Below are 13,683 nucleotides of genomic sequence, written 5' to 3'. Positions count from 1 at the left end.
GAGGGTTAGTAGAAGGACTCAAGAGACATAAGATCCAAATCTATCATTGAGTTATACAACAAATCGAGGTAAACTTGTATAGATGAGTAAGATATTTGGATTCCATGCAATATCCTCATCCCTGCTAGATGCATGGCGTAGCTGTGCAGTAGAAAAAACAAGTCGGATATCACAGGAATTCAGAATTCAAACAAAACCCCTGAACACCTTTTTGGACAATGAAACAAAAGACAATATATGAAACAGTGAGATGCCAATGTGGGCAGATGGTGACACCGAACATGAACAAAAGAACGTCTCAAGACACAAGCAGGCTACAGAGCTGCTTATTTGATCTCAAGGAGCTTAACGTCGAAGATCAACTTCGAGTTGGCAGGAATGCCGGGAAGAGCCTTCTTGCCGTAGGCCAGGTGAGAAGGAATCGTGATACGACGCTCACCACCGACAGCCATGCCAGCAATACCAATATCCCAGCCCTTGATGACCTCACCCTTGCCAAGCTTGAATGTGAAAGGCTTGCCCTTCTTGTTGGCTGTTAAGACGGAAATCCGTTAGTGCTCTATCAATATTGCCTATTTGCATAAGGGTAACGTACCATCAAAGACCTTGCCGTCCTCGAGCTTGCCGATGTATCTCATGGCAACAGTGTTGCCGGCCTTGGCAGCGGGACCCTTTCCGAGCTTCTTGTCATCGATCTTGACGCCCTTGACCTCCTTGACACCAAGAGTGCCGGTAGTGGTCTCCCCTGGCTTCTGACCGGAAGGAGTAGGGCCCTGCTCAAGGTTCTTCGCGAACTGAACCTTCTTGGCTTCCTTGCCCTCCTTGCCCTCCTTAGCGCCCTTGGCCTCCTTCTTCTGCTCAACAGCAGCTGCCTCACCATTGTTCTTCTTGAGCTTCTTCTGCTGCTTCTTGCTCAGAGCAGGCTCGCCGTTGTCAGCACCCTTGGCCTTGCCGTCCTTGGCCATCATGTCATCAAGGGCCATCTCCTCGTCGGAGTCAGCGGTGCGCTTGTTCTTGCCCTTGGACTCAACCAGCTTGGGGGCCTCTTCTTCATCACTCTCAATCTCGGTGACTCTGGGGTGAGCCAAGCCATCGAGTTCATCCTCCTCCTCGTCGTCCAGAAGGTCACCCATGTCGACCAGATCATCTTCATCGGGGGAAAGGTCATAGTCGTCCTCGTCATCCTCATCGTCCTCATCCTCATCATACTCGGACGGGCCCTCCTCAGCAGGAATGACGTAGTTTCCGGTCAGGTAGACGGTGTGTGTTCCAGTGACCTTGAAGAAGACGCGCTCGCCCTCGGCAACAGTGATGTCCAAAGGTTGTTGGCAGTGCTGTTGCGCGACATTAGCATATGTAATCATTGGATTGAAAACGGGTCAATAACATACTCTCTCGGGATCCAAGGTACAGACGACCATCTCGTCAAGCTCCAGTCCTTCATCCGACTCATCATCTTCGTCGTCATCCGTAGCAGGGGCCTTGCCCTTGACGAGCTTGGAGATGGCAGCCTTCAAATCAAAGTCTTCATCATCGCCCTCGCTATCCTCGTCCTCGAGCTCCTTGAGAGCGGCTGCCTCCTTGAGTTTTCGGGCCTTTTCCTTGTCGCTGGGGCCGCCGTTGACTTCCTCGTCATCAGAATCCTCCTCCGAGTCGTCCTCGTAGTCATCGTCCGATTCATCAATGTCCATGTCCGGGGGAGGGCGAATGAGCTTGAGAGTAGCTCTGGGGCGGGTCTGTCCATCCTCGAACTCGGGAGTCTCATCAGGATCAATGGCAGCCATGCTCACGCGGAACTGTTATTGGCAATTAGATCATTTGCATCGCATCAATCGATAATGTTCAATAAAATACGAACCGTGGCAGCGGCATCGGGAACCGCAGGAATCAGAAGTCCTCCTGCAGGAACCCTGAGGGCATAGACTGCGACAGGCAGAAGAGCGGACATTTTTGATTGAATGCAGATAGCGAAAGAAAGGGCAAATGCAAAGCAGAAAATAACGACGAGATCAAACTAAGAGTTTATGAAAGAAAGGGAATCTACGAAAGTAGATTAAGATGTGGAATAAGAAGAAAAAGGAAAACTTTTGAGATGATATGGAGAATCTCCAAGCTTTGGGACCGACTTTTTTTTCTGCAATGGAGCAGCGGTGGAGCCTGAGGTCTCCGTTTTTTTATTTTTTTTTTCATCTTTTCCATGGAAACAATCCATCAGCCAATCACGTCGTTCACCGCCTCAGGCTGCTGTTTTCTGCCGCCGTTCGCCGCCCTAGAGCTTCCCCCCTCTTGTCACATGACCTCGTGTCAGCCGTTCGCGTCCTCCGCCACTCAACACGAGTAGACGTTGTCCTTCTTGTGTCACTAGATGATATCTTCGAGGAAGTGGTATCTGATGATGCTCCTCCTCCTAGCCCATCATGGGCTCTATTCTTGATGCGAACTCTAGCGCTGTGCGTAAGCGCATTGAAAATCGTGCGTACTACTGCTCCGAAGCATTACGTTCCTTACTAACGTTCGATATCTAGATCAGTTTGGCGATGAAGAAGGCGAAGAATATGAAGCATCGAACTTCGGCGGCTTCGGTGACTATATGCGCCGCAAGAAGATCAAGTTGCAGAATCTGGACGCTGAAATACGCTCCTCCTCTCCGGATCGGCCGCCCATATTCCGCGGCGTTGTCGCACACGTCAATGGCTACACTCAGCCATCTTTACAGGACCTCCATCGTCTTATAGTAAGCCATGGCGGTGGCTTTCTTCAATATTTGGACGGCAAGACCGTCGCAACCCATATCATTGCCAGCTCTCTCACCCCCAAGAAGCGCGAAGAGTTTAAGAGATATCGTATCGTCAAGCCGGCATGGGTGGTCGAAAGCATCAAGGCCGGACGCTTGCTCCCGTGGGACGCATTCAGGGTAGTAGATGAGGGTCATGCTCAGAAGGTTCTCAATTTCGACAACGGCCGACTTCTAAGTCAGGCGAATACACAGCAGTCCGGCTACAGAGACCAGTCAGATTCCAGCTGGTACACATCTCGACTGAAAGGCTTAGGAACGCCGGCCGAAGAGGTCCCTTCCGATGCAGAACCTCCTGAGGTTCCTGAACAGACTACACAGGCTTCTGCGGCCGACGAAGCTACGAAAACGGCCACGCAATCGGACTATGGCGATTTCCCTAGCTTTGCCTCTTCTGACCCGGCTGGGAACATACCTGACCTACCAAAGTCTGAACGAAGCGACTCACCCAAACATTTAGATGCTGAAGATATCGCAGCATCTGAAGTAGGTCGTAGAATGCCAACACATTCTCCAGCCATCGTAACCAACCAAGATCCGCCGCTCGCTGGAGAATCCGTACCTGCCAAAACGGAAATGACTCCAGAGGAGTATAACGCGCAGCTCTTGGCGGATCCCAGGATGCGCAATTCAAGTGTTGTGAACCCGGAATTCCTTCAGCAGTTCTACCGGGAATCTCGCTTGCATCACCTATCAACGTGGAAAGCAGAGCTCAAGGCTCAGCTGCAAGCTGCTGCAAAGGACAAATCCCACTCTCAAGCTGGTCGCAAAAAGCCTGTTCCAGGAGCAAGACGCTATATTCTACATGTGGACTTTGATTCCTTCTTCGCGGCCGTATCGACGCTGAAACACCCAGAGCTCATAGGCCAACCAGTAGCCATTGCACACGGTACTGGCTCTGGCTCCGAAATTGCCAGCTGCAACTATCCTGCGCGCGCCCGGGGCATCAAGAACGGGATGTGGATGAAGGGTGCTCTACAAGCCTGTCCGGAGCTGAAGGTCTTGCCGTACGATTTTCCTGCGTATGAAGAAGCGAGCAAGAAATTTTACAGTGCCGTCCTCGCGGTTGATGGTGTTGTCCAGAGCGTGAGCATTGACGAAGCCCTTGTTGATATCACAATGCAATGTCTCGAGGCCGGAGGTTCGGACGGGCGAGGGATATCAGAAGGGTCTATCTACCGCGAACAGGCCAAAGCAGACGAGATCGCCCAGAATCTGCGGGAGTCCGTGAAAGCGGCGACTGGCTGTGATGTGTCTGTTGGCATCGGCGGAAATATTCTGCTGGCTAAAGTTGCGCTACGAAAGGCAAAGCCCGCTGGCCAGTTCCAACTAAAGCCGGACAGTGTATTGGACTTGATTGGAGACCTCACGGTGCAAGATCTACCCGGTGTCGGATATAGTCTTGGCGCGAAGCTGGAGGAGCTTGGTGTTAAATTCGTGAAGGATGTCAGAGACGTCTCTCGTGAGAAACTGATTAACCATCTTGGACCCAAGACCGGTCTCAAAATCTGGGAATATGCTCGTGGTATCGATCGCACGGAAGTCGGTAATGAAGTTCTCAGGAAGTCGGTCTCTGCTGAAGTCAACTGGGGGATTCGCTTTGTGAACCAGACCCAGGCGGAGGACTTTGTGAAATCTTTGTGCGAGGAGTTACACCGCAGACTTTCGGATAACCTGGTCAAAGGCAAACAGCTGACGTTGAAGGTGATGCGAAGATCTGCAGATGCGCCATTGGAGCCTGTCAAGCACCTTGGGCATGGCAAATGCGATGTTTTCAACAAGAGCGTCGTACTGGGCATAGCGACCAACGCCCCGGAGGTCCTTGCAAAAGAGGCAACCTCCATGCTTCGCAGCTTTGGAATAACGCCTGGTGATTTAAGAGGTTTGGGGGTCCAGATGACGAAGCTTGAGCCTCTCAAGTTAGGGGCTACCGACAAGTCTGAAGGTAGCCAGCAGCAACTCAAATTTAAGGCGTCCCCAGCGAGGAAAAGTCATGAACAGGTCCGGGATCCTGATGACTTGGACAGCCCACGCAAAGCCGACGCTGCAGCCGTCAGTCATGGCCCGACTCTGAATGACGATTCGTGCAAACCTCTGAACATCTCCGGAACTCAATTCATCATGCCGTCGCAGGCTGACCCCAAGGTCATTGCTGAACTCCCTAGTGATATCCGGTCGAAGTTGATGTCGCAGGGCAAAGGGCGACAGGCGTCTCGCTCGACCTCGCCTTGCCCGCCCGCACGTAGGACACAACCGTCCACAGCCACGGCACTCCCTCCTCAGTCGCAGCTGGACCCAGACACTCTGGCCGCTTTGCCGGAAGATGTTCGTGCCGAGATTTTGGGCTACTATGGACAAACGTCAAGCACTCCAGAACCTCAGCCGGCCGTTTCGACTGTTCCCAGCTCGCGTCCAGCGTCGTCTGGCAACCTTAGAATAAAGAAGCCATCAACCCCGACAAAGAAGCGACGGGGCCGACCCAGCACCAAAGGCACGGGCAATATGACCCTCACGCAGTCCAATTTTATTGTCGCAAGACCGACGCCTACCTCCGTCAATACGGAGGAGCAATCATCATCACGGCAGCCCTCTCCCTCCCCGGACCCGGAAATCTCCGCCGACTTCCTCGCAGCCTTACCGGAAGACATCCGCCGCGAAGTCCTCGAAGAGCAGAAACGAGCGCGTAAGCTCCAACGCTCAGGCATGCAACCGCCTGCTCCTCGAAAGGTCGCTCCATCCACCTCTACGCCCGCAGCACAGGAGAAGCGCCTCCGTCTTCCTCCGCTCCCGGAACGACCGACGTTCAGCTCCAAGAAACTGACAGCCCTATCCGATCTCCGAGACGAGGTCGGCGCATGGCATGCAACCTTTGCGGACGAAGGTCCGTTCAACGAAGACGTTGAGGCGCTCGCTCGGTACCTGAAAAGTGTCGTCGTCGACGAAAAGGATATCGACAAAGCCGTGTCGGTTGTTGCCTGGCTGATGTGGCTTGTCGAGGACGCAAAGGCTTCGCGAGGGGGTGAGTGTGAGTCGGGCAGTTCTCATGGTACGATTACCTGGGAGGAGGCCGTTCGATCTCTGCAGAAGGGGGTTAGCGAGGGTGTTGAGGAGAGGGGGTTACCGCCTGTTGAGTTTTCTTAGCGTGCATGCTTCTGCATGTGTATATATTAGATAGTTACGATTCGGGTACGATGATCAGCATACATAGCGAGCAAGTCTATCTAGTTTGGTGATATATAATCCAATTGAATAAGATGGTCAGCAGATTCAATGAAGATACATGCGGAAATGATATTTAATCTCGATCTATGCAGAACGAAAACCAAGTCGTCACCAACATTCCTTACAAAAATACTCCACAATCTTGCTTACCAGCTCCTGACTCAACGGCCTCGACTCCGCCAACGTGCGCGAAACCTCCCTCGCCTTCTCCGTATGCCACTCCAGTACCCGCCGCGGCTTGTCCGTGTCATACTTGCCCGCGAAGAACTCCACAAGCTTGATAGGCGGGTTAATGGCAGGGTCAGGGTTCGACTGTCTCAGCCGCGCTACCCAAGCACGCTGCTCCAGCACCTCGAACTCGAGGCCCGCGGCGCGCAGATACGGCAGCAGATCCCGGGTCCAGTGGAAGGGGTGCGGGCTGACGATGTTGAAGACCTGTTCGTGTTCGGGCTGTACGGCGGGAAAGCCACAGAGGGAGATGTCGACGACGGTACCCGCGACTGTATCGACAGGGAGCCAGAGCGGGGACTCGTCGAGGGCGGGGAGGGCGCCGATGGTCTTTGCGCACTGCAGCGTGAGGGGGATGGCCTCTGTGGAGTTCCAGATGCCGTGGGCCTGGTCGCCGATGACCTGGCCGATGCGCAGGACGCGCGCGCGGATGCCGGTCTGCTGCGCGGCGTGGGTGCAGATGTGTTCGCCGACGAGCTTGGACTGTGCGTAGCCCATGTGCTGGGCGAAGGTGAGGTCCTTGGGGAGGGCTTCGGGGATGTCTGGGCCGGCTGTGTTGAAGACGGTGCTGGCGGAGGAGCAGAAGTTGAAGGTTGCGGGGGTGGGGCGCTGGGCTTTGAGGCAGAAGTCGATGAGGTGCTTGAGACCGGCGATGCTGTCTTTTTCGAAGCTGCTTAGCTGCATATTGAAGTTGACAGGCCAGGCGCAGTGGATGATGTCAGTGATTTCTGAGGTCAGGGTGTAGTATGTTGGCGAATTGAGGCCTAGAGTAGGTTGCGAGAGATCGGAGGGGAGAGCGACAAGCTTGCTGCGGGCAGTGTCGGACATGGTGGCGTAGACATTTCGGGCTCGCAGCGATTTCAGCAGGCGGTCGTATGCCTCGATTGTTGAGCTGGCGCGCACAAGGCAGTACACCTTTTGGACGTCTTCGAGTGTGGAGACTCTCGCAGCGACATGGCTTCCAAGGGATCCAGTGGCGCCCGTGACAACCTGGAAAGTGTTAATTATGATAGCTATGGACGAGAATGACAAACTTACAACATATCTTCCCTTCAGCCCATTAGGGACAGGCCTGTGCTGCTTGAACTGACTGTACTTTGAGATGAGGGCGCTCATCTGCTCCTCGACAGGCATCGGGCCTTCCGAGACCCCGGAACCAAGGCCATTCAGATAGCGAGCCAATGCATTGATTGTAGGGTGCTCAAACGCAACGTTCAATCCCAGCTTCTGCCTTTTTGTGTCTAGAGTCTTCAGAAGAACGGATCGCAACTGCATAGCCTGCAGGGAGTCCATCCCGAGGGTAAAGAAATCTGCGTCGTCGGTCAATACCTGGCCCTTTTTCAGTGGTAACAAGCGATGGAGCTGCTCTCTGAGAAAGTCTTTCAGCTCGGCTTCTGAAAGGGTCAATGCCCCGGTCGACGCATCCTCTGCCTCGTAGGCCTCCTCAATCAAATTGCTAAAGGCCCGATAGAAAGCCTGCCTGATGACCGTTCCCTTGTCCGTCCGAGGGTATTGCGTGTCGGCTGGGAGTATTCGAACCATGCTCTTTGAAAGCTGGCCAAACGCAGGCATTGTCTCGTTCGCCCGCGTAACGGCGGGCCAGATGGCTTCAATGAGTTCCTCGTCCGATATAGCCTCGGTGCCAGGCGCACGAATAACCAACAGTCCGATACAAGTCTTTCCAGCTCCAAAGACAACGGCTTCGGAGACCGCATCATGCTGCCTGACTCGACCCTCCATGTCCAGCGGATTGACTTTTTCGCCATTGACGAGGACAATCGTGTCGTCCAGTCGAGCGTAGTACTTGTATGCTTCCATAGTGGGATGTTTGAGGAAGAGATCCTTTGTAGCGTAAGAACCATCCGGTCGGTTAGACAAAACCTTTGAAGGCCAGCCGTCGAGGACGATCAGCTCAAAAATCCCCGGAGAACGCTCCTCGAACACCAGATACTTCTTGACCTGCTCCGAGGGCCGCACCCAGTCCCATCCTTTGTCTTCCAGCGGTCGAAAAGAGGTCATCAACTGCCCCGTTTCCGTTCTGTACATCCGTCAGAGTCGCTTCAAGTTGCGCCTAGGAAAAATACCTACGTTCCATAGTGACTGATCAGGTTGACTCCATTCTCAACAAGGAGATCTCCCAGCGAATCGGGACAAGCAGAACCCCCAAACATGACTGCTTTCAACTTGGCCAGAACGGCAATGCCTTCGCTCGATTCAGCGAGCAGTTTCAGGGCGTACGGAACTCCATAGAAGATCTCAAACTCGTGCGACCGCATAATGTCCAACAGATACTGCTTCGTGAGCGGCAACTCCGCATTGTACAGACGCAACGACTTGCGCGAGTGCACTGCGCGGAATAGACAGCTGAGTCCGTGATTATGGTACAAAGGCAGCGTGATGAACCCGGTCATGTTCATATTACCCGCGTAGTTCTTGATGACCGCGCTCTGGGTCTGGAAAATCGGCTTGGGGAGCCCCGTCGAGCCACTCGAGTGGATGATCCACGCGACATGCTTCGACTCGGCCTCAGGATCCAACTGCGGCATGAGGTTCGTATCGACATCTTCCGTGATCGGATAATCATAGTGCTCCTGCGTCGGTATCTCATCCACCAGTAGATTCGGAATCCGCTGCTTGATCTCCGCAGCGGTCTCCCTGAAAGAGCTGTGGATGAAAATATGCTTCGCGTGTGTCTTTTCCAGCAGAGAGACATACGCCTCGACGGATATCCTCGTCGAGAGAAGCAAACCTGCATGGCCGAGCTTCGTCAAGGCCAGAAGCATGACCAGGTAGTTGAGGTCCGACGGTCCCAGCAGCGCAACGACGGCTGGCTTTTCTGATGAAGTCGCCCGCGGGGGTGCCAGAGCAGCAATGGCTTTGGCGACTCGAAAAGCGAAGACATCGAGTTGTTGTAGCGGGTAATCCACATAGTCGACGCCAGTCCGCGGGTATGATATCACTGGCTGCTGCGATGGTGGTAAGGATGCGCGGTGCCGGACGAGCTCGTCGACTGTCAAGGGCTCTCTGTCGGATACTTCAGGACGAACTCTGTTTTCTGAAGTATGCCCTTCAGGAAGCGTTGTTGGAACAATTGGGGAGGATAGCATGGTTGGTAGATGTTGGAACGAGAAGTCCAACAGAATGTGCAGTTGGCCTTTCGAACGACTTGAAGTACGAAAGGGGAACAAAGTATATTTAAATCCATCTTGACTTGATACTCACATACGGCATCTGCCGATGATCCTTCAAATCCGACAGTTGCAGGCTTTCATTCAGGTCTGCCTGTTGTGTGAGTGCGGAAATGCTGGCGTCTCGTTCGGATTTATATCCGAGCGGAGATGAGGCAATTGCCCATTCTCAGTAAATCCGAGCATCATTGACCGGAAAAGACTTGCCTGTCTATCGCTTGCTTTATTCGACCGAGTAGTCTGTGTGATACAGGACTAAAAATGGTACATACGTACTTACTGCCAGCTCACTATCATCAGTAGACCAGCAACCTCGACTACTAGTGCCTCTGGAATAGGTCTTTCGATCTACTAATCTACAGACAAGGAGACGAATGCATTGAGAAGTATTCCCATGAAATATGAAATAGGAAGCACACAAAGGTCCATCATCAGTACCATAATCTCATTAACCAATGTCATGTATCGTCGCTTTACATAACCAGCAGGCAAGGAATCGCGTAACAAGTGGACGACCACAGGATGGTTCAGAACGAGCAACTCAGAAAGGTATCGTAGAAGGATCACTGATTCGAGAACGCCTGAATAAAGACCAGTAAGCATTTTCGATCAGGTACTGGAAACTGCAGCAGCTGGAGTACATCTACTTACCCAGGAATCGAGCTGAGCCCACCAGATCGAGCCCTCAAGATTATCAAGAATACCAAAGTCCTCAGAATTTCCAACGGGCCCTTCCAGAAAATTCGGCGATTGCATACCGTTAGATGCGGGCTGATGGACCGTTGCGTTGGTAAACATAGGGGCCGTTTGCTCAACATGCACCGGGTTTGCATGCCCTTGACCCACCATGAGAGTCTCTTTGCCTCCTACGTGATTGCTGCGCAGATTTCCATGAGAGTTTTCCGGACTCCCAGGTTGAATAGGTGTTCCAATCTGCCGATGTACTTCCTTTCTCAGCTCCTCCAGGATAATACTATAGCGGCGACTAGGGCAATTCTTGCGGGTAGCCTCCGCCAGATGTTGCTGGCAAGTCTCTGCAAGACTGAAGAGTGAATGAAGGTAGCCGCTGTCTTCTACACTCCTAGGGGAAGCGGTGTCCGAATTCGAAGCGAGTCGATGCTGTTGAATGGTGTGGATGTAGACCACAATGATGGCGCAGAAGCACACATAGTGCGTAAACCAGAATGACTGGATCAAGACCCCTTGCTTGGCCAGGCTATCCACTAATTTCATCACGTCTCCCGCGGCGTCTATGCATTTGCGCACGTGGCTCGAAACCATCGGATGTGGAACCGATGGTCGACGACTGAGATCCGTGAAATCATTCAACAGAAATGATCGGGTCGCATGGATCATAGCGTGCGAATATGCGAGCTGCAAAACCTGACTCTGCCTGCAAAGTGGCGGGATCAGGCTCGTCGCTCGGACACTGTTGAACAAAGGTGGTGCAGTCTGTTTCCATTTCTCAAGATCCGAGGCAAGGCGAGCAGCGGTCTCAAGAGGAGAATTTTGAGTATGAGGGTTGATAGTGTAAAGCTGTCGAGAGATTTCGCCGAGTATACGACCAAGCCTGCCAAGTTGAAGGCTTAGCTTCAGTTGCATGAAGGGATAGCATAAAATCAATCTACAAACCTGTAATGAAGCAACGACGCAATCATCATGCAATCTGGTGAACCGGTCCGGCGCCGCGGATCTTCCTCTAATATATCTTCGTCATTGATTTCATCCGGAAGTTCTTGGTCGGTATCTTCATCATGCAGCAACCGCGGTCTCCCAAACATGACGCTGAGGTATTTGTCCAGCGTATAGGCGCTCCAAAAAATCCGTTTGCGGAGTTGTTGCTCCAAATAAGAGTTGCCATGCTTTGACATCTTCGCCGGCCATTTCCGATGCAATCCGAGAGCCGTCACCAGCTGGAGAGCCGTGCCGAAGGTATACCAGCATTCATTGGCCCGCGATGATGAAAGCAAGTAGAGACATTGACCTAATCGTGCTTGGACAGTCTCTAACCGCGGGGGTCCGGATTCCATAGAAGAGGCCCATCTGGACGCTGCATACCATCGTTCGCTGGTAGTCTCTGAGTATTTGTAGACAAGAAGTGAGTCCGTAGATGCTCACCTTTCATTGCGAAATTCTCCTGGGTCGCCAGGCCTCTGTTCCTCATATAGAGTACCTACAGCGAAGATCATAAGGATGATGGCAGTCCGGGCTACCATAACACCGGTAGGCGGGTTCGCGAAACAGATATTGTCTGCATAAACCTGCTTGAGCCATCCCTCCACGCTTCCTCTATGCAAGAAACGGTAAGTCACCATCGAAAAGTCAAAGTAAATGCCCACAAGCTCCAGAGCCTTCTCGAAAGATGGTAGCGTAAAGCCAGCCTCCCGGTAGTTCGAATAAGGCTTATCCCCGAACTTGAAAACGGACGTATTCCTGGAGGCAGATTCATCTTGCAGTCCGCCAGGGATAGCCGACGACTCATCCTGATGAAGGCGACTCCAGACGCGATTCAAGAACGACACTCCAGACGCCGGCCCGAGATAGTTACCCTCAAAGTCCGTGACAACCGGCTCCGGCGAATCACGCAGCGACACCTCCGAACCAGCTCTACCATGCTGCAATCGCAAACCCACGCCAGTCCTGGGCGACTCTCTCGACGATCGCTGAGAGACGGAACTCCGCGCAGTACGAGTACCTCCCCGCGCATGGTTCTCATCCGCATAGTTCACCAGCGATGACGACGACGGTGGCGCCGGCAACGGAACCGGGGGTAGGCCACGCGAGTACGCAGCATTGTACTCGCAGCGCAGCGCAAGGCGGGTACATCTCATACACGGCAGCGTCCCCGTACAGCGCGTCTTCTTCTCCTTGCAGTAGTCGCATGCTCGTGTAATCTTCTGCCGTTGCACAGGGCCCTTGGCTGCTGGCGACGACGAGTCAGATGCCTTTCGCTTCCGCCGCCCAGCGAGGTACGGGCCATCTGTGCTAATTCCGACGACGCTGTCATTTCCGGGCGAGAGGTGCGTATGTACCCCGTTCATAAGAGAAGCCCTCATTGGTTCGGAAGGCGAGACAGGGGACTCTGCGCAGGTCGTTTTTCTAGGCACGAGACGGAGCGGTGGGAATTTCCTGTCCTACTGTCTTCTTTTCCTTTTTTCCGCTGCCATCGTACAAGCATTAGAAGACAGACAGACGTTCGAAACGGGGATGACTGATGCTGACATGGAGAAATTTCCGAGCGAGTTCGGAGGAGTGCCGCGCCCAACGGCAGAAGCTCCAGTCATCGTCTCTTTCTTGGTCTTAGTGTCGTGGTCGAAGTTTGGAGACGTGCGGGGTTGGTGACTTGGAGGATGACGGTACTCCACAGCTGCCAGTTGGCGAGGGCCGTGAAAACCCCCATGTTAGTTGGAAAGAGAACTGGTGATATTGTGTTGTAATTATATGGGGGATATCGAGTTGCGCTGAATATCTCAATGCAGGCTGCTCAAGATCACGTCTCCCAGTGAACACCCCGTCACGTGCTCCTGAGTCGACGCCGAGTCTAAGAACGCAAAAGAAGAGTTTCGATGGTAGAAAATCAAAGTCCACAGCAAAGTTCCAGTCTATGAGTTAGGCTAATTAGCTACAGCATTGCACCGACTAAACGACAATGAGTCAAGCACAATGGAAACCCCGAGAGCGAAGCGGGGCTCGACCATGCCAAAATGTTTGACCACGTAGATGAGAACCAGAGAAAAGCTCCTGAGCTGTTCTGGACCGAGCAATGACAATCCGCTTCGTATATATCGGTCATCAGAATGGCGCCAAACAACCGAGATCGCCCACATCGCCTGAGAATAGCTTATGCACAACGCATACCCCGTACGCCAGGAATGAAAAGGAAAGACCGTGAATCAACGCTCTCCAGGGTGGGTGAGAGGCCCCTGATAGAACTTCGTGCAGTCAGAGACTGCCAAGCGATGAATGTAGCTGTCGCGTCCCGGCGATGCCCAATCATTGATGACGGCGATCGATCTGATGCTAGAATGGTGTTTTGAGCACGTGGACAACATGGCAGGACAGGTCGAACACGCTCAGCTCATTGAGGCAAAACCAGCATGCAGCTGTGCGCTGTCGACATTCGATAAACTGAAACACTCCTATCGCGGCAGTAGATGCCAACTTGCGGCGTTGGATCAAATTCAGGTTTGATCAACATGCATCCCTTGCGGCTGCAACTCCACAGCCGATAGCGTCGGTGAAAGGACAGAT

The 13,683-nt window shown here is 53.0% G+C and overlaps 4 protein-coding genes across 4 annotated transcripts; 1 reads left to right on the top strand and 3 right to left on the bottom strand.

Annotated features, from left to right (window-relative positions):
- Positions 1-326: 326 nt before the first annotated feature.
- NFIA_054230 (FKBP-type peptidyl-prolyl cis-trans isomerase) lies at positions 327-1,948 on the bottom strand (the record flags this gene model as incomplete). Its single annotated transcript, XM_001257973.1, has 4 exons — positions 327-532; positions 596-1,334; positions 1,392-1,796; positions 1,859-1,948. 4 exons carry the CDS (start codon positions 1,946-1,948, stop codon positions 327-329), a joined length of 1,440 nt encoding a protein of 479 aa, XP_001257974.1.
- A 469-nt stretch (positions 1,949-2,417) lies between these two features.
- NFIA_054220 (putative DNA damage repair protein Mus42) lies at positions 2,418-5,935 on the top strand (the record flags this gene model as incomplete). The annotated part of the gene is made up of 2 exons (XM_001257972.1): positions 2,418-2,472; positions 2,526-5,935. The coding sequence occupies 2 exons, from the start codon at positions 2,418-2,420 to the stop codon at positions 5,933-5,935; spliced, it is 3,465 nt and encodes a 1,154-aa protein (XP_001257973.1).
- Positions 5,936-6,124: 189 nt separating this feature from the next.
- Positions 6,125-9,351, bottom strand: NFIA_054210 (putative NRPS-like enzyme; the record flags this gene model as incomplete). Its single annotated transcript, XM_001257971.1, has 3 exons — positions 6,125-7,234; positions 7,283-8,282; positions 8,333-9,351. The coding sequence occupies 3 exons, from the start codon at positions 9,349-9,351 to the stop codon at positions 6,125-6,127; spliced, it is 3,129 nt and encodes a 1,042-aa protein (XP_001257972.1).
- A 644-nt stretch (positions 9,352-9,995) lies between these two features.
- NFIA_054200 (Zn(II)2Cys6 transcription factor) lies at positions 9,996-12,488 on the bottom strand (the record flags this gene model as incomplete). The annotated part of the gene is made up of 4 exons (XM_001257970.1): positions 9,996-10,013; positions 10,084-11,002; positions 11,065-11,499; positions 11,551-12,488. 4 exons carry the CDS (start codon positions 12,486-12,488, stop codon positions 9,996-9,998), a joined length of 2,310 nt encoding a protein of 769 aa, XP_001257971.1.
- Positions 12,489-13,683: the final 1,195 nt, after the last annotated feature.

The sequence above is a fragment of the Aspergillus fischeri genome, genomic scaffold, assembly GCF_000149645.3.
Source record: "Aspergillus fischeri NRRL 181 1099437636266 genomic scaffold, whole genome shotgun sequence".
NCBI lineage: Eukaryota > Fungi > Ascomycota > Eurotiomycetes > Eurotiales > Aspergillaceae > Aspergillus > Aspergillus fischeri.
This window is presented reverse-complemented; position numbering and strand designations above follow the sequence as displayed.